Source organism: Hemiscyllium ocellatum, chromosome 50 (assembly GCF_020745735.1).
Source record: "Hemiscyllium ocellatum isolate sHemOce1 chromosome 50, sHemOce1.pat.X.cur, whole genome shotgun sequence".
In the NCBI taxonomy this organism is placed as follows: domain Eukaryota; kingdom Metazoa; phylum Chordata; class Chondrichthyes; order Orectolobiformes; family Hemiscylliidae; genus Hemiscyllium; species Hemiscyllium ocellatum.
In genome coordinates, this window is record NC_083450.1 from 3426926 (window position 1) to 3453783 (window position 26858).

Sequence of the window (26858 nt, forward strand, 5' to 3'; positions counted from 1 at the left end):
CTGATGAGGTTAGAAGAGAGCATTACCGGGGTGGGAGAGTGGTCTTTGTTGGCAGGCTTTCCGCAACAATGAGAAGTGGCAGTGGAGTCCAGAGTTGGTTTCCATGATGCGCTCTCAAATTTCTGCAGTTGCCGTTCATCCTTGCTTTTCAACATTCCTGAACAGCTCCACATCTGTCTGGGTGGCCTCTGTCATTGGGGTCTGTACTGTACTCTTAGCGTGGGAGAGCGGAGAGATCATTCGACCCTGGAAACTCCTCATCTCCTTGTTCCTTGGATCATGGCTGGCCTCTCCCTCAGGCCCTTTCACTCCCATCAGGTGGCTGTGCCTGACAGCAATCTGTGCATGGTTGCCTGCGCCACTGAGCAGCATATTCGATCTTTGCAATACACCCGGCCTGTGTCGAGCTAGGTGAGTGCTGCATTCATGGTGGAGGCAGCAGGGCATCACATTGTCACGGCTGGAAAGACTAAACTGATCGGGTGGACCGGAATGAATTAACCTGCAAAACAAATACCAGCGCCTGTGGGAAATTACGCAGATCAGCTTGATGCTTGCTTCTGTTAGATTTTAGAAAACGGAACTGTTTTTCCCAGGCAACTTTAAAACTAACCCGATCCTCGTCCGTGAGCCAGTCAGACAGCACATAAACAGACCTTTCAGTCCAACCAGTCCAGGCCAATCATAATCCCAAGCTAAACTAGTCCCACCTGCCTGCTTTTGGCCCATATTCCACTTACTCTGGACACGGGCCACTCTTTGAGGAGAAGGAAAAAAATGCCCCAGTGACTTTTCTAAGTCTGTCTTGTCTCACTCTAAGCATATACCCCCAGCCTTGAAATCTTGTCTACATCGTGTCAGTTAGTAGTAGTCCCATCATGCTTGTGGACTCGAAGCTGAATTGGCAGTTGTACAATAACCGAGTTATGGGGCACTACACAGTCAAAGGGTCAGCCCTGACAGGATCCCTACAGTGTGGAAGCAGGCCATTCGACCCATTGAGTCCACACCCTCCCTCTGAAGAGCATCCCACTCAGACCCATTTCCCTACCCTATAACCCTGCATTTCCCATGGCTAATTTGTATAGAGGCTATGGGCATTTTATCATAGCCAATCCATCCTAACCTGTACATCTTTGGACTGTGGGAGGAAACTGGAGCACCCAGAGAAAACCCACACAGCTATGCAGAGAATGTGTAAATGTCATACAGTCATCACCTTAGGCTGGAATTGAGCCTGGTGCTGAGGTGGCAATGCTAGCTACTGAGCCATTGTGCCACCCTGGTGGGGGCAGGGGCTGGACTGTTGGTGGATGAGTTCTGAGGGAGTTAGCATTGTTGGAGGTTCAGTGCTGCACTGTCAGAGAGTAAATGCTGGGGGAGTGCTGCATTGTTGGAGGGTCAGTGCTTTGTGAATGCTGCACTGCCCAAGGGCCTCTACTGAGGCAGCAGCTACTGTCATAGGCAGTGTTGACAGAGTGGGCACTGTCCGAGGGCAGTGCTGAAGGAGTGCTCTACTGCACAGAGGGTCCGTGCTGAGGGAGTGGATACTATCAGATACTATGCACTATTGGAGGGTCAGTGCTTTGGCGAAGCTACCCCATTGTAGGGTCAGTGCTGAGGGAGAGCCTCACAGTTGGACAGTCAGTGCTTTGGGAGTGCTGCACTATCATAGGGTCAGTGCTGCAGGAATGCCACACTGTCGGAGAGTCGGTGCTGAGGGATGCTGCACTGTTGGGAGCGCCGCACTGTCGGAGGTGCAGCTCTTGAAGGTTCAGCACTGAATTGTCCATGGTGGGTATCTTATCGTCGGGATGGTTGGCTGATCATTTCGCGGAGAAAGTGAGGACGTCAGATCCTGGAAATCAGAGCTGAAACATGTGTTGCTGGAAAAGCACAGCAGGTCAGGCAGCATCCAAAGAGCAGGAGAATCGATGTTTTGGGCATGAGCCCTTCACCGCCTTATTTTGAAGAAGGGAGAGAGTAAGTGCTGGAGATCAGACTCTGAGTGTGTTGCTGCTCAGGCAGCATCTGAGGAGCAGGAGAATTGACGTTTCATGCGTATGCTCTTTGTCAGGATGTGCTTTACCAGCACCACGTTCTCGACTCGAGCAGGCACGGTCGGCATGGCATGACCGTTAATCTCTCATCCAGCACTTCAACCAATCACGTGGATATTGATCACATTTTGGGAAGCTGGTCTGTGAAAACTATGCGCTGGGATGTTTTAACATCAGCCAGTGGTTCAAATCCCACGTGGAAAGGGGTCATGATAAAATGTGGGCTAATGCGGCGTGGACAGCATTAGAATTAGAGGGGGTCAATTCAGAACAGAAATGCGGAGACATTTCTTCAGCCAGAGGGTGGTGGGCCTGTGGAATTCATTGCCACAGAGTGCAGCGGAGGCCGGGACGCTAAATGTCTTCAAGGCAGAGATTGATAATTCCTCGTGACATCAAGAATCTAAGGGCTACGGGGAGAATGCGGGTAAAGATTAGATTATTTACAATGTGGAAACAGGCCCTTCGACCCAACAAGTCCACACCGACCTGCTGAAGCGCAACCCACCCATACCCCTAACCTAGGGCGGCACGGTGGCACATAGGGCGGCACGGTGGCACAGTGGTTAGCACTGCTGCCTCACAGCGCCTGTAGACCTGGGTTCAATTCCCGACTCAGGCGACTGACTGTGTGGAGTTTGCACATTCTCCCCGTGTCTGCGTGGGTTTCCTCCGGGTGCTCCGGTTTCCTCCCACAGTCCAAAGATGTGCGGGTTAGGTGAATTGGCCAAGCTAAATTGCCCGTAGTGTTAGGTAAGGGGTATGGGTGGGTTGCGCTTCGGCGGGTCGGTGTGGACTTGTTGGGCCGAAGGGCCTGTTTCCACACTGTAAATCTAATCTAATCTAATCTAACACTACGGGCAATTTAGCATGGTCAATTCACCTGACCTGCACATCTTTGGACTGTGGGAGGAAACCGGAGCACCCGGAGGAAACCCACGCAGACACGGGGAGAACGTGCAAACTCCACACAGTCAGCCCAGGGTAAGTGGAGTTGAAATATCCATCAGCCATGATTGAATGGCGGAGTGGACTCGATGGGCTGAATGGCCTTACTTCCACTCCTATGTCTTATGCTCTTATGGATGGTGGGCTGGGTCTGGTTGGGATGCCTTTGGAGGGTCAGTAGTAAACGTGATGGGCCGAATGGACTCCTCACAGGAGGGATCCTATGATTCGAAAAGGGGGTGTGTTCTGAGAGGGGGAGGGGTTTGTTGAAAGTGGGCGTGCCCTGAACTGAGATGGGCGGGATTGTTGGAGGAGGGCGTGTCCTCAAGGGAAAGGGGCGGGGTTGCTGAAAAGGGGCGTGCGTCAGAGGGCGAATGGGCGTGGCTGTTGGAAAGTGGGCGTGTGCTGAGGGCGAAGGGGGCGGGGACAATTGGGGGAAAAAAGGCCGAAGGGGGCGAGACTGGATTAGAGGGTTAGTGGGCGGGGCTCGAGGGTTAGTGGGCGCGGCACGAGGATTAGTGGGTGGGGCTCGAGGGTTAGTGGGCGGGGTCACGAGGGTTAGTGGGTGGGACTCAACGGTTAGTGGGCCGGACACGGGGTTTAGTGGGCGGGGCTCGAGGGCTAGTGGGAGGGTCACGAGGGTGAGTGGGCGGGGCTCGAAGGTGAGTGGGCGCGGTGTCAACGTGGAGGGGCGGAGCTTGAGTGAAAACGGCGTGATGTGTGGGTGGGGTTTCTTGGAATTGGGCGTGGTATGAGCGGAGGGGGAGGCGCGGCCTGGTGACGGGGAGGCGTGGTCTCGATCTCCGCGCGTGCGCCCCAGGGATGTTGTGGTGGGCGGGGCTGGAACGGCCACCTTAACGGCTTTGGAAAGCCCACCCCCCCTTCACCCCGTGTCTTCGCGTCTGAGGGAGAACAGTGAGGGGGTTGGGGGGGTGTCATAAGAAAGGTGTTCTCCAGCATTTTACCTTCCATTCTCGCCCTCCCCCGACTGTTAGTCAAATCAGATCGGAGTTGGGGGGAGGGGAAGTGAAGCGATCAGAGGGAGAAAGAAACCGTCGCTGCTGGGGGAGGGGGAGGGGGTGGTGTCACGTGGGGCGCAACAGTAGGCCGCGCACGCTCCGTCTCCTCGGAGGTCACGTGCACCTCACGGCGTGCGGTATCCACGCTGCCCTTGCGTGCTCGTCCGCCCGCCCCCCCTCTAATCTCCGTCATTTTGCGTCGCCGCGTGAGCGCGGACGTGCGCGCCCTTGGGGCTTGGGGGGGCGGGGCATACACGCGCACGCGCGCAGCGAGAGCGGAGGGAGCAAGATGGCGGCTGTCGCAGCAGCGGGAACGGGAGGGCCCGCCGTGGCCGCTCCTTCGTCGTCCGCCTCCTCTTCTGCGGCCTCCTCTTCCTCCACCTCCACCTCCTCCATCATCCCGGGCGGCCCGGCTTCGTCGCTGGCCGCTCTGGAGGCCGCGCTGGAGAAGAAGCTGCTGACGGTCACCAACACGATGGACGGCATCCAGGGCCTGTCGTCCTGGATCCTGGACAACAAGAAGCACTACAGCTCCATCGTCAAGCACTGGATGAAGTGCATGAGGAAATGTGAGTGGCCTTGCTGGCTGTAGTCTCCACCTGCACACGGGGGCTCGCACCTATTCTGCCACGCCTCCACCTCTACATCCCAGCAAAGTTTATTATTATTTTTGCAATGCCCAGCATCTTGTCATGTTTTGGGAACAAACGTTTTTATGGTATTTCTCTCCCTTCCTCTTACCCTTTCTCCCCCCCCCCCCCCCCCACAAAACCAGATAAGATCAATCAACTTAATACTGACCCTTCACTCTGACCAGTTATTATTGCCCCCCATTCAATTATTACACCCCCCCTCCCCAATTAAGTTATTGCTCCTTGTTCAGCTACTATTCTGCCGCACCAGTTATTTTTCAACCCCCGTGCCCTGAAACTGCCACTCCCCTGCATGCCCTCAAACTCCGACACCCTGAACCCCCACCCTCCAACTCCTTCACCCCCCCCCACACGACCCCCAATCACTCACCCCCACCCCCACCCCTGTAGTTATTCTCTTGCCTCCCGAACAGTTATTGTCTTTCCTGACTGGTTATTAGTCGCTCGCCCTGACTGGTTATTATTGCCTCCAACTGGTCATTTCCCCTGTCTCCCTCCCCCCCCTCCCCCCCCTTCCCACCTTCCCACCCCCTCCCTCTCCCTCTCCCCCCCCCTTCCCACCCCCTCCCTCTCCCTCTCCCCACCCCCCACCCCAGGCTGTTATTCTCACTCAGTTATTCCCATTCCCCCAACCGGCTGTCATTCTCTCACCCCCGTCCCCAGATCAGTTATTTCCCCCATTTTCCTGAATTGAATAACCTGACCAGGTTTCCAAGGATTGCAAGTCCACACCCTCCCCCCACCGCTGCATCCAAATTTAATAACCTGACCCCTGTCCAAAGTTTGCCCTTCTTGCCACTCCCACCTTGAATTTAACAATCTGATCTCTGAGGGTGAGCTAAAACATTTTGAAATTGACTTGCCAATCTACTGCTTTACCTGACTTCAGGATGTTTGGATTCCCCCCGCCCCAATTCTCAGCTCCACTCTTGGGCTCACTAAGTGGATGTGAAGAGACAGGTCAGGTTGAAAGGCATCTTGATTTTCTGGAGTTATTTGAACTCTGCAATACTGACCGTGTATGGGTGATATCGTGGCTGATTAGTACTACACAAACTTTTGTGTGGCTGTGTTTCAAGAAGGATATGTCCTTGGTGTGCACGGGGTAAATAAATGGCTGTGGAAACAACACTTAGTAAGAATTTTAAAAAATGGATGGATGCCAGAAATTGTTGGTGATAGAGGAAACCGAAATGATAACATTTTGTTAATGGCTTTGCTTCTGAGTGCAGTGTCCAGAGATACAAGTGTTTTGTGGTTCTGCCACTGTGGTGGGATGTGCAGAACTCTCCCTACAATGTGCATGTTTGTTACATTGTTAGGTTGTAAACTGATTTGTAGTGTCGCACTAGTGGTTGTTGCCAAACAAGCCGTTTCGCTCCGTTTTAAAAAGTTCTATTATTTTCTCCATTTTCTTGAATTGGGTGTTGTGTGTTCTATGTGTATATTGAGAGTCTGGTCAGCACTAATACGAAACAAAGAATTGTAGATGCTGAAGATCTGAAACAAAAACAAATTGCTGGAGCGACTCAGCAGGTCTGTCCACATCTGTGGAGAGCGAAAAACTCAGTTACTATTTTGAGTCAGTTCTGAAGAAGGGTCATTGGACGTTGTGTTCTCTCCATAGATACTGCCTTTCCTGCTGAGTTTTTCCGTGGTAGATGGACCAGGCTTGTGAAGGTGTGTGGCAGGATGACCTGTGATTTATTTAACTGGTCTTGCTGGTGTGTGACTTTCGTGGTTTTGCTTTGGTGTTAGCATGGCTGCAAAAAAACCTGCGTGTTGAGGATTAAAGGCATTAAACCCATTCAAAAGTACCTTTTAAGCGGTGGCCACACTGCTATATAGTGATATGCATGTTTATAGGTTAGGGTGACATGTCCTTTCATACTCCATGGGAAGTAGGCTAATTTTTTTGCCGTACTTTCAGACAGAGCGGCTTGATCAAAAATACGTCATGTCGTACTTCAATCTTCCACATACCTTGTCACACTGCAATTGAGGTGTTCTTCATAGGCTCTTTCTCTGATCTCCCTTTTTGTTTCTTCAGAAACAGCCCCATGTCACTAATAATGAATTGACCGCAAGTTGCACACCCAGTAGCGAGTAGATGAAAATAGCCTTTGCCACTGTTCAGATTTCAGGAAAGCACAATGCGTTGTGAAACGTTAGTGCGGGTGCCATGCTGGACTGAACAAAACATGTGGTTTTAACGTCCAAGAGTTTGTCTTTGAAATTCACCTTTGGAGAGTGCCTTTTAAGCTGGACCACAGTTGCTGCTGGCGGTGATGGGTGCGACTTGAGTTCAAAGACGTGTGTTGTTACATCAGTTTGAAAACGTGTTACCGGTGTGCTCAGTGAGTCTGTGCAATAACAGCACGATGTAATGCTGTAGATAGTTGCCATGGTTGAATACACAGAATTATGCACTGTGGACAGATTGTAATGTCCAACATGAGAATTTGGAGCAGATTTCTCAGCGCCGGTCACTTTTTCACTTTTCACCCAAGGGAATTGGAAGAATCTTGTTACGAGGGTAGTGCAGTGGAAGACTACAGTTGACTTTAGTATCGATGCTAGCGGAAGAGAAGACTTATTCAGTGATTCTTGCTGATCAGGTGTCTGTGGGCACAGACCTTGAAAGAGAACTTGGCTGTGATGCCTCCCTTCATCTGAAGAGTGTTGTAATACTTTCCAGTTGAGTGTATGTATCAAGTCCAGATGCTTGCTGCCAGTGGATTTGTACCCTAACTCAAAAAGCTTTGTATTTTTTTTTGCATCATTGGATGGCTGAAAGCACTTTACAGTCACTGAAGTACAGTAACTGTTGGAAAACGAGAGGTGGGGGGAGAAAAGGGTAGCTAATTTGCACACAGTAAGCTGCTATAAGCAACAATTTGATAATAAACTGCTCATCAATTTGTAGTGTTAGTTGAGGGATAGCTATCAACTGGGGAGAATTCCCTTGCACTCTTTGAAATAATGCTACAGGACCTTTTACTTCTAACTGAGGAGATATAATGTCTCAACAACAACCTGGCCTCAGGCACTGGAGTAGAGCTTTAACCCACAATCCTATAATTCCAAACTGAATGTGCTACTAGCTGAGCCAGAGCTGACACATTTAGTATTCTTTGGGAGCAATGCAAGGGTTTGGAATAGAATAAATTGGGAAAGTTCTCCAATAGTATAAAAGGAAAGACACTCATTTCCTATAAAGAACACCTAGCCACAATGGGTAATGTGGCCTTTCACTCTGATTTCTGTTCTTGCCTTCTAGGACCTGGCTGTTGGCAATCTTTTAAACAAAGGTCCAAGTTCCTCGAAGTGTAAAGGAGTGAACAGCAATTGCTAGATTTGGATTGGCACTTTCATTACACAACTCCCAAAAACCCAATGCTAAACTGAAAGACATACCTCTTTTGCAGCAGGGAATCTAATCTGTTTTTTTTTGTTTTTCCAAATGTAAAATGCTCAGTGTGCGCGAAGTCAGAGTTAGATTTCCAACAGCCGGCAATTGTATCAGCTCTCAGTGAAATGCATGTTAGCATGAAACAAAAAGACGACCAATTGGAAAGAATGTTTTTCTTTCTTCAGTCACTGTGATAATGTGTACACTGCTGCAGTATGCAGCTCCAGAATGTGTGCAGAGTTTCTTCCCGGGATTCACGGAGAGGACTTTTGGTAAAATCAAATGTGCGGAGGAATTAGGATGTGTAGGTTTCTTTGAAAGTCTGAATCTACAGTCTTGTCTTCTGGTTGGCCTGGTTGTGGTAAATTGTTTTGCTCCAGTGAAGGCAGGTACTTGTGGCTGCGTATCATCCGTCTTCACTGATTCCCTACTCGCTCCTCATTTCCTGAACACTCGACTTTTAAGTGCTTGCTGTCATTTGCAAATTACTGCGTACGTTCTCTCAAACATATCTTTGCAATCTTCTCTTCTGAATTGTCCTTGACCCATTAAACTCCATTACCAATGGCAAAACATTGCCATCAGACCTTAATTTTCTTTTACCAACCATGACCACTCATGCCTCTTCCTGTCAGCAATCTCAAAACTTAACTCTTCCACCACACATTTGCTCATTCTACTCCTGCCAAATATTGTACCACCTTTTGATGACAGCAGAAAGTACTGGAGAAACTCAGCAGGTCTGGCAGCATCTGTGGAAGGAGAAACCAAGTGAAAAGTTTTGTGTCCAATCTGACTCCTCTTTGGAACAGTTCTGAGCTGCAAGTTGGCAAACTGAGAGTTCCTGCAATCAGCTGGATTCTGAGGAGTCTTAGCAGAATTGAAAAGTCAGAGAGATGTACAGCACGGAAGCAGAGCCTTTGGTCCTACTCATCCATGCTGACCAGGTATCCAAAATTAATCTAGTCCTGTTTGCCAGCACTTGGCCCATATCCCTCTAAACCCTTCCTATTCATATCCCCATCCAAATGCCTTTTAAATGTTCTCATTGTATCAGCCTCCACCACTTCCTCTGGGAGCTCATTGCATACACACCCCACTTTTTCTGTGAGAAAAAGTTGTCCCTTGGGTCCCTTTCAAATGTTTCACCTCTCATCTTAAACATATGCCCTCTAGTTCTGGACTCCCCCACCCCAGGGAAAAGACCATGTCCATTTATCCTATACCCCCCATGATTTCATAAACCTCTATAAGGTCACCCCTCAGCCTCTGACGCTCCAGGGAAAACAGTCCCAGCCTGTTCAGCCTCTCCTTGTAGCTCAAACCCTCCAACCCTGGCAACATCCTTGTAAATCTTTTCTGAACCCTTTTAACTCTGTTTTCTCTCCACAAATACTGAGTTTGTCCAGCATTTTCTGTCTTTATTTGTGTTTTTCTGCGATGAGCTTGTCCTTTATGCTGAATAAAACCGAAGAAGGATAACTTGACCTGAAACATCAACTCTGATTTCTTGTCACAGGTGTTGCCAGGCCTGCTGAGGTTTACCAGCAATTTCTATTTTTTTTCTCTCTTCTGTTGTCATTTGAATCTCCCTTTAGCTTGTTCTCCTCCCGAGGTAAGGGTTAGGTGGAAGCTCAGTCTGGGTCTGCTCTCTAAGAAGTCACCACAGTTCTACCAGGTCATAGGACTGTTCTCCTGATATAGAGAGATGTCTGCTGGTTTAACTCGAGGGTCACCACACTCCCAGGCAAGGGGACAGGTTGAGAAGGAGAGCCCTTCATGGTAACCTCGGCTGGAATTGAACCCATACTTGTTTGCATTGCTCTGAATTAGATTTAGAATGTATTGTCATGGGTACTCAAGTACAGGAGTACAGTGAAAAGTATATAATGCCACCATTCCTGGCACCATCTTGGGTAAAAGGTAAAATCATAGATACAAAGTAGGAAACTAAGGAAATACAGTTAAAAGTTCAACATTATTAAAGTACTACGTAGTATGAAGTAGAGAAATAAAGTTAAAAGTTAAACATTGCAGTCATCAAGTGCTTAGCCATACTGGGCTTGCACTCCCCACTAGGGTTCAATCTATCCATGCTGGGGCTTGATCTTCCCGTGCTTGATGCCACTGCAGATGCCTGGAGACATCAGGCAGTCTGCTCTTGTTGCTGCCGTAATTGCCATGGGACCTCTGCTGCTGCGCTGGGCTCATCTCGCCCACGTTGGACTTGCTGTCTCGCTCTCACTGTCCCGCACCGCTCTGGCATGATCTCTCCACAAAAGGGCAATTGATTAAATTAAGAGAAACACAAAAGCTGTGAAGGAAGGGGAAGACAAAGTAAAATCAGGTGGAGCAGATGAGGTCCAGGCAGGAGCCCTCATGCTGTGCTGCTTCTCTGCCGCCATCTTGGATGTTATTGCAAACTAGCCATCCAGCTAACTGACCCCATGTCATTGCTGTGTCAGACGTTTGTGTGTTCGTGCATATTGATGAGTATTTGTAATCAACTTTTCCCTAACTTCTGTGTATCTAGCTGAGTTTTGAAACTTCATTTGGAACCCTTTTCAATATTAGGCCTCTGTCTTTTTAAAATAAATCCATCTTCTCAGCAATTTTAATGGAAAGCATGTCCTCATTTCAGCTACCCTTATTGGCCTTCAGGATTTGTGACAATATAGTGATATGCCTTTTGGTCTCTGAAGAGTTATTTGTATGGGAATAGCCTGGCATGCAGCTTTTCTGCACACTTTTATACTATTTTTGTTTTAAAAATACACTATGAGCTTGTATTCAGTGCAAATTGGTGATGTTTGTTTGTAGGATTGGGCTTGACATTCTGCCCTTTGCTCCCTGTGCGTTTTCTGCTTTCTGAGGGGAGGGGTGCAAATTGAAAATATTGGGTGGAACAGTATTCTGTAATCTCTTTTTTTTCTCTTAACTGTTTCATTATGATGACATTGTTGTTTAGGGAGTTGGGTGCATTCTTAGCTGCTTTGAAGTATTTTAAGTTCTTTGAGGAAATAACAAGCAAGATAGATAAAGGGGAGCTGGTAGAGGTCACATATTTTGATTTCTAAAAGGCATTTGATCATGTACTGCACGTAAAACTGCATAACGTGAGAACCTGTGGTGCCTGAGGTGGTACATTAGTATGGATAGACGGTCGCCTAAGTTATAGGAGCCAGAGAGGTGGATCAAAGGGATCATCTTCAGGATGGATTCCTGTAACTAGTGGAATGCCACCGGAATCTCTGCTAGAGCCACAATTTGTTACAGTTTATGTTCATGCCTTGGACAATAGGCGTGAATATTCTATCGTCAAGTTTGCAGGTGACAAGAGTAGGTGGGAAGGTAAGTAATGAGGATGACATGGACTCTCCAGAGGGATACAGAGATGATGCGAATGGGCTAAAACCTAGCAGATAGGAGTAACATGGAAAATGAGAGGTTATGCACTGTGACAGGGTTAGAAGAGCTGAATATTATTGAAATGGGGAAAGCTCCCAGAAATCTGCAATACAGAGGGATTTGGGAGCATGTATGGATTACAAAAAAGGCTAGTATCAACATTCAGGTGATGGGGAAACCAAATGAACTGTTGGCCGTTCATTCAAAGGAAATGGAGTATTAAAATCGGGAAGTCTTGCTAAAACTATATCAGGCACTAGTCAGAACACAGGTGGAATACTCTGAATAGTTTGGGCCTAATTGTCTATGGAAGTGGGTTAATCCCGGTTCACCAAGTTGGTTTTGGTTATGGAGGGATTTTCTTGTGAGGAGAGACTGGGTAAGTCGGACCTGTACTCATTAGAACTTCGAAAAGTGAGTCAGTGTTGTTGAAACATCTTCGGGGTGGGGGTGTTGACATTGTAGAGCTGGTAAGGTTATTTTTCTGTGGGGGCAAGTCAAGAGTCTAGGACTGGAGGGCATAATCTGAGTAAGGAGTCACCCCTTTAAAACAGGTAAAGCTTCTGAATTTGTGGGATTCTTCACCACAGACAGGGCTGTATAGGCTGGCTGGTTGAGTATACTCAAGATTGGGATAGACATTGTTACTTGTTAAGAGATTCAAGGAATATGAGGAAAAGGCAGCAAAGTGGAGTAAGAATTATCAGATCGTACTTGTGTCCATTGAATAGGAGAGCACACTTGATGGGCTGAATGGCTCCCTTCTGTTCCTGTGATAGTCTTAAGGTATAACGGATCATATGCATAAAGAAAGTAGAATTTCATGGACAAGACTACCACTTTGGATTTCCTTTCCAGTTTCTCAAAAGAGAGGAAATAGGAGCAGGTATCGGCCATTCAGCCCTTTGAGCCTGCTTCACATTCTCCATATCTTTATGATGTTAAACTGGAGGGCATGTTGTAATGCATCATTCTGTCCCAGGCAGCTCATTGTAAAATACTCTACCCCCACTATCCCGTGCAGAAGCCTGCACCCATCCTTTTCCTTTTACGGCCTACAATCTTTTGAAACTTGAGTCTGTTGCTTCCCTGTCAGTAAATAAGAAGAATTTAAAGAAGGTAACTGATTTTAAATGAAGGTACACAGAAAACCGGACATAGTGCTTGCTTTATAGGAAAACAGAATTTTGCAGCTATGCTTCTAGAAACAGTGATAAAACTGTAGACAGTGTCACAAGTCAATTTGTTAATTTCTAGATTGTTGCTGAGTTGCTCAGAGAATAAATATGTGGGTTGTGAGACAAATCACAATAGAGCAGAGAGGAAGACCAATCGCCCCATGTTGGAGGCAAGAGGATCTGAACCCAAGAGTAACTCTGACTTGCTTCAGATGTACAAACCCTTGATTAAACCACAGCTGGAGTACTATGTGGAAGTTTAGTCCCCTTGCCTGAGGAAGGATATTAATGCCATAGAGAGAGAGAGAGAGAGAGAGAGAGAAACAAAGGTTCACCAGACTTGTCAAAAAAATGCAAAAAACTGTGGTCACTGGAAATCCAAAACAAATTGCTGGAGAAACTCAGCAGGTTTTTGTGGAGAGAAATCAGAGTTTTAATCCTTCTGGCCCAGTGACTCTTCTGAGTTTCCTTGGCAATTTGTGTGTTTGTTTCACCAGACTTGTTCCTGGCGTGACAAGTCTGTCCCATGAAGAGAGATTGGGCAAACTGGGCCTGTATTTTTAAAAGTTTTCAAGACTGAGAGATGATCTCATTGAAATGTACAAAGTACTTGAAGGGATGGGCAGGGTAGATGCAGAGGAAAGTTTCCCTTGGCATTGGGGGTACAAGAGAGGGGTGGGTGTGGTGGTAGAGTCTAAAACTGGGGAGGCTCCTGAGAATAGAGAAACCTTTTATACTGTTCTCCAGAGAGTGTTGTTTTGCTCTATTATTCCATGATTTCTTTGTCAGCCCAACATATTTATCCTCTGAGAACCCCCACAACAATCTAGAAATTAACAAGTGGGCCTGCTACATTGTGTGCAGTTTCATCACTGTTTCTAAATGCATAGGTGCAGCAGAATTCTGTTTTTCCATAAAACCAGACAACAGTTGACTGGTCTTTTGTGTATGACTAAAGTAGAGATTGATGGATTTCGCTCGTGACCTGAAGAAATATGGGGGTTGTGTGGGAGGAGAACTTCAGCATAGTTTTTGAGAATTCCTGAACTGCTGGCTAGGTTGAGGAATGGCCTCTTGCTCTGGATTTGAAGAAAGGAGCTGAGTTGGAAATTGTGAAAGGGTTGCCTCCATTCCTATGGGGACTTCACAAAAGTCGAAAGAACTGTGGATGTTGTAAATCAGAGACAAAAACAGAAGTTGCTGGAAAAGCTCAGCAGGTCTGGCAGCATCTGTGGAGAGAAATAAGAGTTAACGTTTCGGGTCGAGTGACCCTTTCTCAGAACAGCCACTCAACTCAAAACGTTAACTCGGACTTTATAATTGTGTGGTAATATTCTCATCACTCATACAACAATCAAGATTCAGATGAGGAGGAATTTCTTCTGACTGAGTGTTGAATATCTTTGGAATCTCTTGCAGTGCAGAGATCTTGTAAATATTTGAGGCTGGGATAGATTCTTGATAGTGGAATCGAGGATTAAGGGGAAACACAGGAAAATGGACGTCAGTGTTTTGGATCAAGCATAATCCTTTCGAATGGTGGCGCAGGCTTGAGGGACTAAACAGCCTTCTTGTTTTCCTATTTCTTATGGCCTTAACATCCATTTTGTTACCAGGCTTGTTTTAGTACCCGTTTCCCCACCCCATCAAAAAGCTGCTTAGCTGAGATTAGCTAACTACTGGCTGAGAATTAAACTGGGGCTTGCTCAGTTAACAGTCATAGAGACGTACAGCACGGAAACAGACATGCCGACCAGATATCCCAACCCAATCTAATCCCACCTGCCAGCACCCGCCCATACCACTCCAAACCCTTTCTATTTATATACCCATCTAGATGCCTTTTAAATGCTGCAATTGTACCAAATTCCACCACTTCCTCTGGCAGCTCATTCCATACACGTACCACCCTCTGTGTGAAAAAGTTGCCCCTTAGGTCTCTTTCATATCCTTTCCCTCTCACCCTAAGCCTATGCCCCTCTAGTTCTGGACTTCCCCATGATTTTATAAACCTCTGTAAGGTCACCCCTCAGCCTCCGACACTCCAGGGAAAACAGCCCAAGTCTATTCAACCTGTCCCTGGCAGAATCCTTGTAAATCTTTTCTGAACCTTTTCAAGTTTTGCAACATACTTCCAAGAGGAAGGAGACCAGAATTGCACGCAATATTCCAAAAGTAGCCTAACCAATATCCTGTACAGCCACAACATGACCTCCCAACTTCTGTACTCAATACTCTGACCAATAAAGGAAAGCATATCTTCACTATCATATCCACCTACGACTCCACTTTCAAGGAGCTATGAATCTGCACTCCAAGGTCTCTTTGTTCATCAACACTCCCTAGGACCTTACCATTAAGTGTATAAGTCCTGCTAAAATTTGCTTTCCCAAAATGCAGCACCTCACATTTATCTAAATTAAACTCCATCTGCCAATTCTCAGCCCATTGGCCCATCTGATCAAGATCCCATCGTAATCTGAGGTAACCTTCTTCGCTGTCCACTACACCTCCAATTTTGGTGTAATTGCAAACTTACTAACTATACCTGTTATTTTCACATCCAAATAATTTATATAAACGATGAAAAATAGTGGATCCAGCACCGATCCTTGTGGCACTCCACTGGTCACAGGCCTCCAGTCCGAAAAACAACCCTCCACCACCACCTTCTGTTTTCTACCTTTGAGCCAGTTCTGTATCCAAATGGCTAGTTCTCCCTGTATTTTGTGAGATCTAACCCTTGCTAATCGGTCTCCCATGGGGAACCTTGTCGAATGCCTTACTGAAGTCCATATACATCACCCTCATCACTGCTCTGTCCTCATCGATCTTCTTTGTTACTTCTTCAAAAAACTCAATCAAGTTTGTGAGACAGGATTTCCCATGCACAAAGCCATGTTGACTATCCCGAATCAGTCCTTGCCTTTCCAAATACATGTACATCCTTCCTTCAGGATTCCCTCCAACAACTTGCCCACCACTGACGTCAGGCTCACTGGTCTATAGTTCCCTGGCTTGTCCTTACCATATTTTTTAAACAGTGGCACCACGTTAGCCAACCCCCAGTCTTCTGGCACCTCGCCTGTGACTATCGATGATACAAATATCTCAGCAAGAGGCCCAGCAATCACTTCTCCAGCTTCCCACAGAGCTCTTGGATACATCTGATCAGATCCTGGGGATTTATCCACTTTTATGCATTTCACAACATCCAGCACTTCCTCCTCCATAATATGGACATTTTTCAAGATGTCACCATCTATTTCCCAACATTCTATATCTTCCATGTCCTTTTCCACAGTAAACACTGATGCAAAATACTCATTTAATATCTCCCCATCTCCTGTGTTTCCACACAAAGGCCACCTTGCTGATCTTTGAGGGGCACTATTCTCTCCCTCATTATCCTTTTGCCCTTAATGTATTTGTAAAAACCCTTTCGATTCTCCTTAACTCTATCTGCCAAAGCTATCTCATGTCCCCGTTTTACCCTCCTGATCTCCCTCTTAGGTATACTCCTATTGCCTTTATACTCTTCTAAGGATTCACTTGATCTAACCTGTCTATGCCTGACATATGATTCCTTCTTTTTCTTAACCAAACCCTCAATTTCTTTAGTCATCCAGCATTCCCTATACCTACCAGCCTTCCCTTTCACCCTAACAGGAATATACTCACTCTAGACTCTCGCTATCTCATTTCTGAAGGCTTCCCATTTTCCAGTCATCCCTTTATCTGTGAACATCTGCCTCCAATCAGCTTTTGAAAGTTCTTGCCTAATATCATCAAAATTAGCCTTCCTCCAATTTAGAACTTCATCTTTTGGATCTGGTTTAACCTGTTTCGTCACTATTTTAAAATGAATAGAATTATGGTCGCTGGCCCCAAAATATACTCCCACTGGACACCTCAGTCACCTGCCCTGCCTTATTTCCCAAGAGTAGGTCAAGTTTTGCACCTTCTCTAGTAGGTACATCCACATACTGAATCAGAAAATTGTCTTGTACAGACTTAAGAAATTCCTCTCCATCTAAACCATTAACACTATGGCAGTTCCAGTCTATGTTTGGAAAGTTAAATTCCCCTACTATAACCACCCTATTATTCTTGAAGATAGCTGAGATTTCCTTACAAATCTGTTTCTCAATTTCCCTCTGACTATAATACAATCCCAATAAGGTGATCATCCCTTTCTTATTTCTCGGTTCAACCCAAATAACTTCAAGTCACTCAATTGCTACTTTCCCAGCTGGGCCACTAGAGGTGTTCATTTTCAGTTTAAAATACTATACCAGACAGTTTGTCAAAAGGAGTCAGGTTCTTAAACTTGATCAACTTTCACAGAGCATCATAAGTCTGAAAACTGGAGATGAGAGCTCAGACAGATGTCATTAGTGACAACATTGGAACATTTTCACTGTAGGCTCTGACTTTTCTTTTAGATTAGATTACTTACAGTGTGGAAACAGGCCCTTCGGCCCAACAAGTCCACACCGACCCACTGAAGCGCGACCCACCCATACCCCTACATTTACCCCTTACCTAACACTATGGGCAATTTAGTGTGGCCAATTCACCTGACCTGCACATCTTTGGACTGTGGGAGGAAACCGGAGCACCCGGAGGAAACCCACGCAGACACGGGGAGAATGTGCAAACTCCACACAGACAGTCGCCTGAGATGGGAATTGAACCCAGGTCTCAGGCGCTGTGAGGCAGCAGTGCTAACCACTGAACCACCGTGCCTACCTTTTCGTTTGAGAGATGATTGGATAACTGAATGGTATGATGTTACACAGTCTGTTGGTAGATAAGAAATGTCAAAAGATTTGATCCATGCAGTGTGGGAGATTGCTGACCTTATGAAGTTGTCACAACTGGCTGTCATTCTTGAGCCAGGGTTTAATGGGGAAACTGGGGCTCTGCATTGATGTTGAAAACTAGGCTGGTCAACCTGGGGTTTGTATTGACTGCAGTGCTCTCCATGGGAACCCAGTCCATTGTTTACTATCTGTGTTGCAAAGCGAGGAAGGAATCCCCACATGTGACTCATTGCAACATTTTGCAGATAGAGGCGTTGATATTGCAGAATAGGCAATAATTAAAGCCAGTGATGCTTATTCTGTCTTAATCTGTTGTTTAGTGGGAATTCTTTGTTCTTTCCTAACTGTCTGAAGCCAGAACTCCCAGAGTATTGCATAATCTTTGACTTTCCATGTGGCCACTTTCCCGTTTTAATTGTGTAGGTTATTGTGCTGAATGCACATCAAGTTTCCAGCAGGTGTCACTGGATAGCTGTTATATTTTTGTTTCATTCACTGCATCAAGACAATTTGTACTGTCCCAGCCGCTATTCTTGGGAAGGTGAGTTACTTTCGAGGCTGTGATTGAAACAGATAGCCCCCCGGCTTGCACAGTCCAATACAGCATTGCTCTAACCTAAGTGAAGGTACCACACAGTGATTCCCAAACTTCTGAAAATGGTCACCACCCCTCAGAGTTGGGGTGTGGGTGCGAATGGTAGACAGTGGGACAGACTAGTTGGTGTGGGTGGAGACCTTTGGGAGGGAGCAGGTACTTGTAACTCGATCAGAGCTCCAGGACAGCTGTTGCTGCCTCGAAGCTGGAGACCCTGCCTCACTTGGGGTGCTGGACCCTCACTTTGAGAACTGAAAATGTATTGCTGGAAAAGCGCAGCAGGTCAGGCAGCATCCAAGGAACAGGAGATTCCTGAAGAAGGGCTTATGCCCGAAACGTTGAATTTCCTGTTCCTTGGATGCTGCCTGACCTGCTGCGCTTTTCCAGCAATACATTTTCAGCTCTAATACTCCAGCATCTGCAGACCTCACTTTCTCTCCTCATTTTGAGAAACCCTGCCGTAGAGTTGGGACAGTTTTGACGATTGTTAATGTCTTGCACAGCAATTATGTACATTTTTATTGTCACTGTTCCTTCAGTTAGTGAAAACAAAATCCTGAAAGTTTGCAGCAGCTGGCAGGTGAGGGAGTGTTCTGAGACTGTTAAATAAAAGGCCAATTTCTATTTAATAATAAATGAATTGTGTAATATCTGATGATATTGGTGTTCTGCATTAACTATTTGCACACAGAAACAGCAATAACTTGTTTTCCATACCATTTTCTTCTAAAACCTTTTGTTTCTCTGCGGTGTTCAGATGTGAACAAATCATTTTATTTTTGGTGGGTTGCACTAAGACTTTTGCAGCCAGAAAATTAAGCCGGGGAGGTGCTTATCAAGTGTTGCCCACTTAAAGTCCGATTTCACTTGTAAATGTGGTTTGAAGTTTTCCAGTTTGCTTCTGGCAGGCCCGGAGGGAAATTTATACTCCCTTTCTTGCCTGCTAGCCTGCCCCAAGCTGTCATTGATGGGGAGTATCCTGGGCAGGCTGTCTTGAAAACAATGGAGCAGAATTTGACAGCATTATGCCTCCCTCACTCACTGGCCCACCCTGCCCCAAACACGACCCATTGACTCCTACCCCTGCTGTCTCCTCCCACCTCCCACCCATTAATGCTGATTGCCATGGCCCCAGGTGATGTCAAGTCATTTGTGAAGCCTGGAGATTGAATCTTGTCTCCCTTAGGGTCAAATTGGCTTGGACACTGGAAAAGTGAGAAGGGTCATTTAAAGGCTTCCTTGTAACCTTGCTCTTGATGTATTTGAAATTTTGAATTTGTTTGCCACATAGCTGTGTAAGCTGTGAATAGAATTATTGTTGCTAAGCATTGCTGTCTTACCATAAAATGTTAAATTTCAGTTGTCTGTAAATAGAAACTGAAGGGTCGTTTTGTCTGACCATTGCTTTGGTAATGGTGACAGTAGTGGGAGAGCTCAAGAGTGAATATGTTTAGTCATAGTTATAGTTACCCGCAGTTAAATACATCTTCTTGCTCAAGTTGGAAGCTTTTTTATCTTGAGGAATGCACGTGGTCATTTGTTTTCACCACTTTGTTGTGGAGCAGTCAGCCTCTGCTCTGGGATGCTCTTGGCTGAAAGCCAATACATTTATGAAAACCAGCTGGAGGGAGTTCACAAGGGTTTCTTGTCTCCTTGTAAACATTGACATTTCTGCATCTCTGAGGCAACCCCATTGCTCTTCGGAACCTCGGCTTCTGCTTGGCAAACCAACATCTATCATTTTCTGTTTTTTTTTATTTTTTGTAAAATTGTGAATAGGTAACAAATAATAAACAGTGAATAGATTTGGATTAATAAGAAACTGGATTTTAAAAAATATAAAGTTAGAGCAAAATATTGAATTGGAGAAAGTAGTGGTAGTGATGAGCATAGATTAGAGAGTTGATATTATTTGAATGTATTTTAGGTATTAATTTGGGATTGCTATTACAGCCAGTATATCACAGCAGTTCTGTTGCTTTAGGATGGGATTTTTTTCTCCATTGACACGACAGCTAACACAGAAGATTAACTCAGAAAAGGAGGCAATTCCTTCAATCTGCTGGTAGTCTCCATGCCAATTTTGAGGGTGTGGGGCTCTTCATTCTACTCCCCCCTTGTTAATGTTTTTGTCAGATCCCGTGTGGGAAAGGAGCTGGCCGATCAGATGTTGGGGTTCGAAACCCACAATAAAATATGCATTAGGAGTCATCCACTGCTCTGCCATTCAGCAAGATCATTGCTGATCTGATGAGTCAATATTCCTGTCTACCTCAGATAACCTTTCACCCCTTTGTTTTTGTACTTTTGTCAAAAATATATCTACCTCAGCCACTTCTAAGTAGTTGCAAAAAACTTGACCTGTGTTGGGGGGGGGATGTGGTGGAACTAATTTGTCTTAAAGGATAACACTTAATTTTAAATAATACACCCTACAACAACCTCCCACAAGAGGAAACGCTGTCTGCATCCACCTGCTAAAGACCCCTGAGGACCCTGTATGTATCAATCTGACTGTTCTAAAGTCCAGAAGCTGTGGGTCCAGTCTGTCTACTCTTTCATCATGAGGCAGCATTCCTACTCCAGGTGTTGATATTGTAAACCATTGCTTCCAATGCATTGCCATCCTTCCTTAAATAACGAGACCAAATTCCACACACTACTCCAGATGTGGCCTTGCCAATGCCCTGTTTATCTAAGGGATAACCACCTACTTTGGGTGTTCAAATCCCTTCGCGATAATTAATAACGTTCTATTAGCTTTCCAAATTGTTTGTTGTACCTGCATACTAATCTTGCATGCTATGGTCCCTCTGTTTCTCAGAGCAATGGAATCTCTCACTATTTCGATGACATGTTGCTTTTTAATTCTTCCTGCCAATTCACATTTACCCACATTATATTCCATTTAGACTCAGTTGTATAGCACGTTGGCTGTTCGGTCCAACTCGTCCATGCCAACCAGTTATTCTAAGTTAATCGGGTGGCACAGTGGCTCAGTGGTTAGCACTGCTGCCTCACAGCACCAGGGTCCCAGCTTTGATTCCAGCCTCAGGCGACTGTCTGTGTGGAGTTTGCACATTCTCCCAGTGTCTGTGTGGGTTCCCTCCGGGTGCTCTGGTTTCCTCCCACAGTCAGATGTACAGGTTAGGGTGGATTGGCCATGCTGAATTGCCCATAGAGTAAGGCTCATTAGTCAGAGGGAGATGAGTCTGGACGGGTTACTATTCGGAGGGTCGGTATGGACTTGTTGGGCCGAAGGGCCTGTTTCCACACTGTAGGGAATCTAATCTCATTTAATCTAGTCCCATTTGCCATTATTTGGCCCATATCCCTCCAAACCCTTCCCATTTATGTACCCATCCAGATGCCTTTTAAATGTTTTAATAGTACTAGCTTCAACCATTTTCTGTCACCCACTACCCTCTGTGTGGAAAACATTGTCCCTTAGATACTTTTTAAATCCTTATCCCTCGCCTTAAATCTATGCCCTCTAGTTTTGGACACCCCTACCCTGGGAAAGAGATGTTGGCTATTTACCCTATCCATGCTCCTCACAATTTACAAGTCTCAAAAAAGTCATCCTTCAGCCTTTGACACTCCAGGGAAAATAGCCCCAGCAAATCAGCCTCTCCCTGTAGCTCAAAACACGGCAGCAACCTTGTAAATCTTTTCTGCACTATTTCAAGTTTAACAACATCTTTCCTATAGCAGGGAGACCAGAATTGAACATAGTATTCCAGAAGTGACAGAACCAATGTCCTCTATAGCCACCACACGACCTCCCAACTACTATAGTTAATGCACTGACCAATAAAAGCAACTGTACTGAATGTCTTTTTCATTGTCTACCTGTGACTCCACCTTCAAGGAAGTATGGACCTGCACCCCATGGTCTCTTTAAGTGGCAACAATTCCTAGGACCCTACAAGTCCTGCCCAGATTTGCTTTACCAAAATTCACACCTCACATTTATCTAAATTAAATTCCACCTGCAACCCCTTAGCTCACGGGTACATCTGATCAAGGTGCTGTTGAACACTAAGGTAATCTTCTTCAGTGTCCACTAGTCCACCAAATTTGGTGTCATCTACAAATTTACTGACTATACCTCGTATATTTACATCCAAATCATTTCTATAAATGACCCAGCACACAGCCTCCAGCCCAAAAGAAACCTTCCATCACCCCCTGTCTCCTATGTTTTCGCCAATTTTATATCCAAATGGCTAGCACTCCTTGGATTCCATGGGATCTAACCTTGCTAGCTAGTCTACCATGTGGAACAATGTCCACTGCTCTGCCTTCATCGATCTTCTTTGTCTCTTTAAAAAACTCAAATGAATGAGGCACGATTTCCCATGCACAAAGCTATATGACTCTCCCTAATCAGTCGAAATACATGTTAATCCTGTCCCTCACTCCTTAACATATCTATTTTCTTCCTAGCCTTCTCATGTTGTCTTCTCAACTTGCTTTCCTGTCTGCCTTTGTGTCATACCATCTATCCCTTCACCCATGTCATTTGTATAAATGGTAATGTGTTGCGCCCCTAGAACTAATCACCTGTTACATCTTGTCAACCAGAACGTGAGCCATTCATGCTTGTTGTCCATTTCCTGCTAGCTCAGCTAATTATCTTTCCATGCCAATATGTCAACCCTATACCAGGAGTTTTTTTGGTTTCCTCAATGACCTATATCAGTAGTAGTTTGGAAACCTCAGTACAGTACATCTGCCTGTTTCCCCTTCATCCACACCGCAAGTTTTTTTTTCAAAATACTCTTGGTTATGTATAACATCCCCTTCACCAAACCATGTTGACACTCCCTGATTACTTTTTTTCCCTGTTCCTGCTGCAACTTTTAAAATTACTTCTAACGTTTTCCTGAGGAGATGTGTTAAGCGAACTGGCTTGTAGTTTCCTACTTTTTGCCCCTCTCCCTTTCTGAGTAAAGGAGTTGAATTTACCTTTTCTAATTTAACAGAACCTTTTCCGAATCTCGGGAATTTTGAAAGACTAGAACCAGTACATCAACTATTTCTCAAACCACTTCTTTTCTAGAGTGATGTTCATCAGGACTTGTTAGTATGCAGCTCCAACAACTTGCTCAGTTTAACTTCCTTGGTGACTGTCATTATTTCTGCTCCTTCCTCCCTTCCGTTCCCTCATTTATAGTTATTTCTCGGATGTTACTGGTCTTCATTGTAAGAATACAAATGTAAAATAACTTAATGAAAAATAAGGAGCTGGTAGATGAATTATTAATTCCCCAGACACTCTGTATAGGACCTGTATAGTCACTCTAACTTCTGTTTTTTAAGTTTCTATAGCAACGTTTCCTGTTTTTTAAATCATTCTAGCTAGCTTTCTTTAATGCCGACTTGTCCCTCTGTATTAGTCCATCTTTATATAATCTCTCTCCAATTTTCTGATCAGTCTCCCTTCTTTGTGCATTGTATGCTATTCATCTCTTCCCTTGAATTTAAATTAGATTTTGTTTAATCACGCAAGATTTATGTTCTTCTCTTCGCTTGCATTTTTCAAGGCTAATAATGATGGTGCCCGCGGTTGTTAGGTTTAATTCTGTGTGGCTTTTGGCATTGTGGTACGTTTTTGGGGACATGTGCATTCTTTGAAACTATCAGCACAACCTGCTTGACATTTTTTGTTCGACGTGGTCCCAGTTTTTTGATTCTGATATAGGTACCAGTCGTGATGCAGTTCCTATCTTCCGCTCTGGAAAAAGTGAGGACTGCGAATGCTGGAAATCAGAGTTGAAAAGTTTGGCACTGGAAAAGCACAGCAGGTCAGGCAGCATCCGAGGAGCAGGACAATCAAGGTTTCAGGCACAAGCCCTTCCTCAGGATATCGTGCACTCTGTCTGCCAGGTTTCTTGTTTGGGAGATGCAGAAGCTAAATTTGGATCTGTCTTCACTGACATCTGCATAGGATACTTTGAGATGTGGCTAATTGGTTAGGGGGTCAGTTAGTTCAAGTGACTTGACGGTTGGCTTGCGATGCAGCGTAATATCAATACCGCAGGCTCAATTCCATCCTGGCTGTGGTCACCTCGAAGGCCCTGTCTTCTCAACCTCTTCTGAGGTGTGGTGACCCTCCGGTTAAGCTCACTATCACATGTGCCGCTTTAATGAGCGAGTAACCCTGTGGTTCACTGGGACTTTGGTGACCAGTCATTGTATAGCGATCAAGATTGGTGGCTCAGTGGTTCGGACTACTGCCTCTCAGCACCAGGGACCTGGGTTGGATTTATCCCCTGGCGGCTGTCTGTGTGGAGTTTCCTCCCGCAATACAAAGATGGGCTGTGGGGGATCGAAGATGGCGGCGATCTGAGAAGATCACACTGCAGGGCTTCGCATCGCAGCACAAGCAGGACGATCCTTTAACCCGCCCAACCCAGGCCATCGTGACTTCTTGATACTCCAGAATGATTGTGGAGTCCCAAGAAACTTAACTGTGTTTTCAGCCGTCCAGAGATGCCTAAAAATGGAGGAGGAGCATCCGAGGTCAGGTCTGCAGTTGAGCCTGCAGCAGCCTCAGAGCCGAATACTCTCCAGGCCCTGGTGAACCAGCTCTTGAAATCTTTTGAAATCCCGTGAGATGTTAAGAAAACGGATTGAAGAGAAGCTGGCTCCAATCTCTCTCTCGCTGCAGAAGCATGAGCAACAGTTGGGAGACCTAGAGAAGAGGACGGAAGAGGTGGAGTACAGGGCCACAGTGATGGAAGCTGATGCCAGTTCATCCAAGGATAAGATCCAAGCCCTGAAGACGCAGGTCCGTAATTTGCGTGACCAAGTGGACGATGTTGAGAACAGGGGCAGGAGAAAAAACATTCGGATCATCGGAGGGTAAGGAAGGTGAGTGACCTGCGGAATTTGTTGAGGATTGGCTTCTGAAATTTATTGACTGGGAGGCTGGCTTGCGAGGATAGAAGTTAGAGAGGGCTCACCGGTTCGCAGCTCGGAGATCGGGTCTGGGTCAACGTCCTCATCCTCTCCAGGTTAGGTTTCATCGTTACCGGGATAAGGAGAGAGTCATGGAGGCTTCCAGAATGCAGGGGACGGATCTGAAGGCCCTAATTTATGAGGACTGTAAGATTATGTTTTCTCAGCAGCGGTGACCCAGAAACAAAAATCTTACGACGGTGTCAAGAGAAGACAGAGGGAGCTTGGGATTCAGTACTCCCTGAGATATCTGGCAGTGCTTCGGATCACTGTTGGTAAATCTGTATATCTCTGACACGTCAGAGAAGACAAGAGACTTTGTGGACAAACTAACCTAATTTGAACAATTTTAGTATGTATGAATAGTGTTGTTTGGGTATGTTTTATCATTCTGTTAAAGAAACCGAAATGGGTCCTGTAACGTTTAGAATTGAATCTAGGATAACTGTACGATGGGTTACCCAGAGTACATTTTCCCCTGTTGTGGAAAAAGTCGTAATGGAAATCTGGAATGAGAAAACATGATTTGAACAGACAATGGTGCTGTGTTTGAAGAAGAGTGCCATGTCAGGGCTTTTTGTTTTTAGTTTTAAACTAAAGTAGTAGGAATTGAATGAAAGAACACCTTTAAGTATGGTGTTGCTGGAGCTTTTCTTGGATCATGTTAAATCTCTGGAGTGTTTTGGAGCTGCACTCATCCAGGCAAGTGAACAGTATTCCATCACACTCCTCGAGTAAAAAATGAGGTCTGCAGATGCTGGAGATCACAGCTGCAAATGTGTTGCTGGTCAAAGCACAGCAGGTTAGGCAGCATCTCAGGAATAGAGAATTCGACGTTTCGAGCATAAGCCCTTCATCAGGAATAAGAGAGAGAGAGCCAAGCAGGCTGAGATAAAAGGTAGGGAGGAGGGACTAGGGGGAGGGGCGATGGAGGTGGGATAGGTGGAAGGAGGTCAAGGTGAGGGTGATAGGCCGGAGTGGGGTGGGGGCGGAGAGGTCCATCACACTCCTGTTTGGTAGATGGTTGAAAGGCTTTGGGTGGGTTAGGAGGTGACCCACTTGCCACTGAGCACCCAGCCTCCAATCTGCTCTTGTAGCCACAATATTTACATAACTGGTTCACTTTGGTATCTGGTCACTGGTAATCCACAGTAACTTTGGTGGGGGCATTCAGCAGTTTTAATTCAAGAGGTGGTGTTTAGACTTTCTCTGTTTGGAAATGGTCATTACCCGACACTTGTTCTTGTGGATTCTTACCGGCCACTTGTCCTTGCAAGTTTGAATGCTGGCTGGCCAGGCTGCATAATCGTACAGATTGCTTTATTTAAGTATTACAAATGAAGCTCAGTGCTACAGTGAATATCTTAACCTCCTTTGAGGTATTGCTTTTCTTTTCTTTTCAGAACCTTCCCATGTACATCAATAGTTGTGATTTGTTGAGCAATTTCCAGGTCTTGAAATGGGAAAAAGCCGAGTATGACAGCATAAAGCTACGTTGAAAAATTAAAATGATTCAAGCGATTGACGTCTTAAGTCTCACTTGAAGACTTGAGTGTACTCATTCTGGGCTGAGATTCTGGTATAATACCAAGGGAATATTGAAGTATCCGAAGTGTTTTCCTTCCGATTAGATGCCCCCGTTGTGCTGCTTCATGTGGATCCCGTAGCAATATTTGGAGCAGGACAGAGCGTTGTTCCCATATCAGGGATGCGGTTATACTGGAGGTACTTCAGTCAGGTTCAAAACATGGACTCCAAAGATGATGGGCTTGTGTATTGAAGAGCGGTTGAGC

The 26858-nt window shown here is 45.7% G+C and overlaps 1 protein-coding gene across 3 annotated transcripts in view; it reads left to right on the forward strand.

The window, feature by feature from the left end:
* The first annotated feature begins 4257 nt into the window (after positions 1–4257).
* Positions 4258–26858, forward strand: part of LOC132805563 (regulation of nuclear pre-mRNA domain-containing protein 2-like) — an 80382-nt gene continuing 57781 nt past the window's right edge. Inside the window, exon 1 of one of the 3 annotated variants that reach the window (XM_060820689.1) lies at positions 4258–4596. In XM_060820689.1, the coding sequence (XP_060676672.1) occupies positions 4317–4596 (280 nt within the window). In that variant the 5' untranslated portion in view covers positions 4258–4316. The remainder of the gene's footprint in view (positions 4597–26858) is intronic. The other 2 variants (XM_060820688.1, XM_060820690.1) reach the window with 2 other exon arrangements.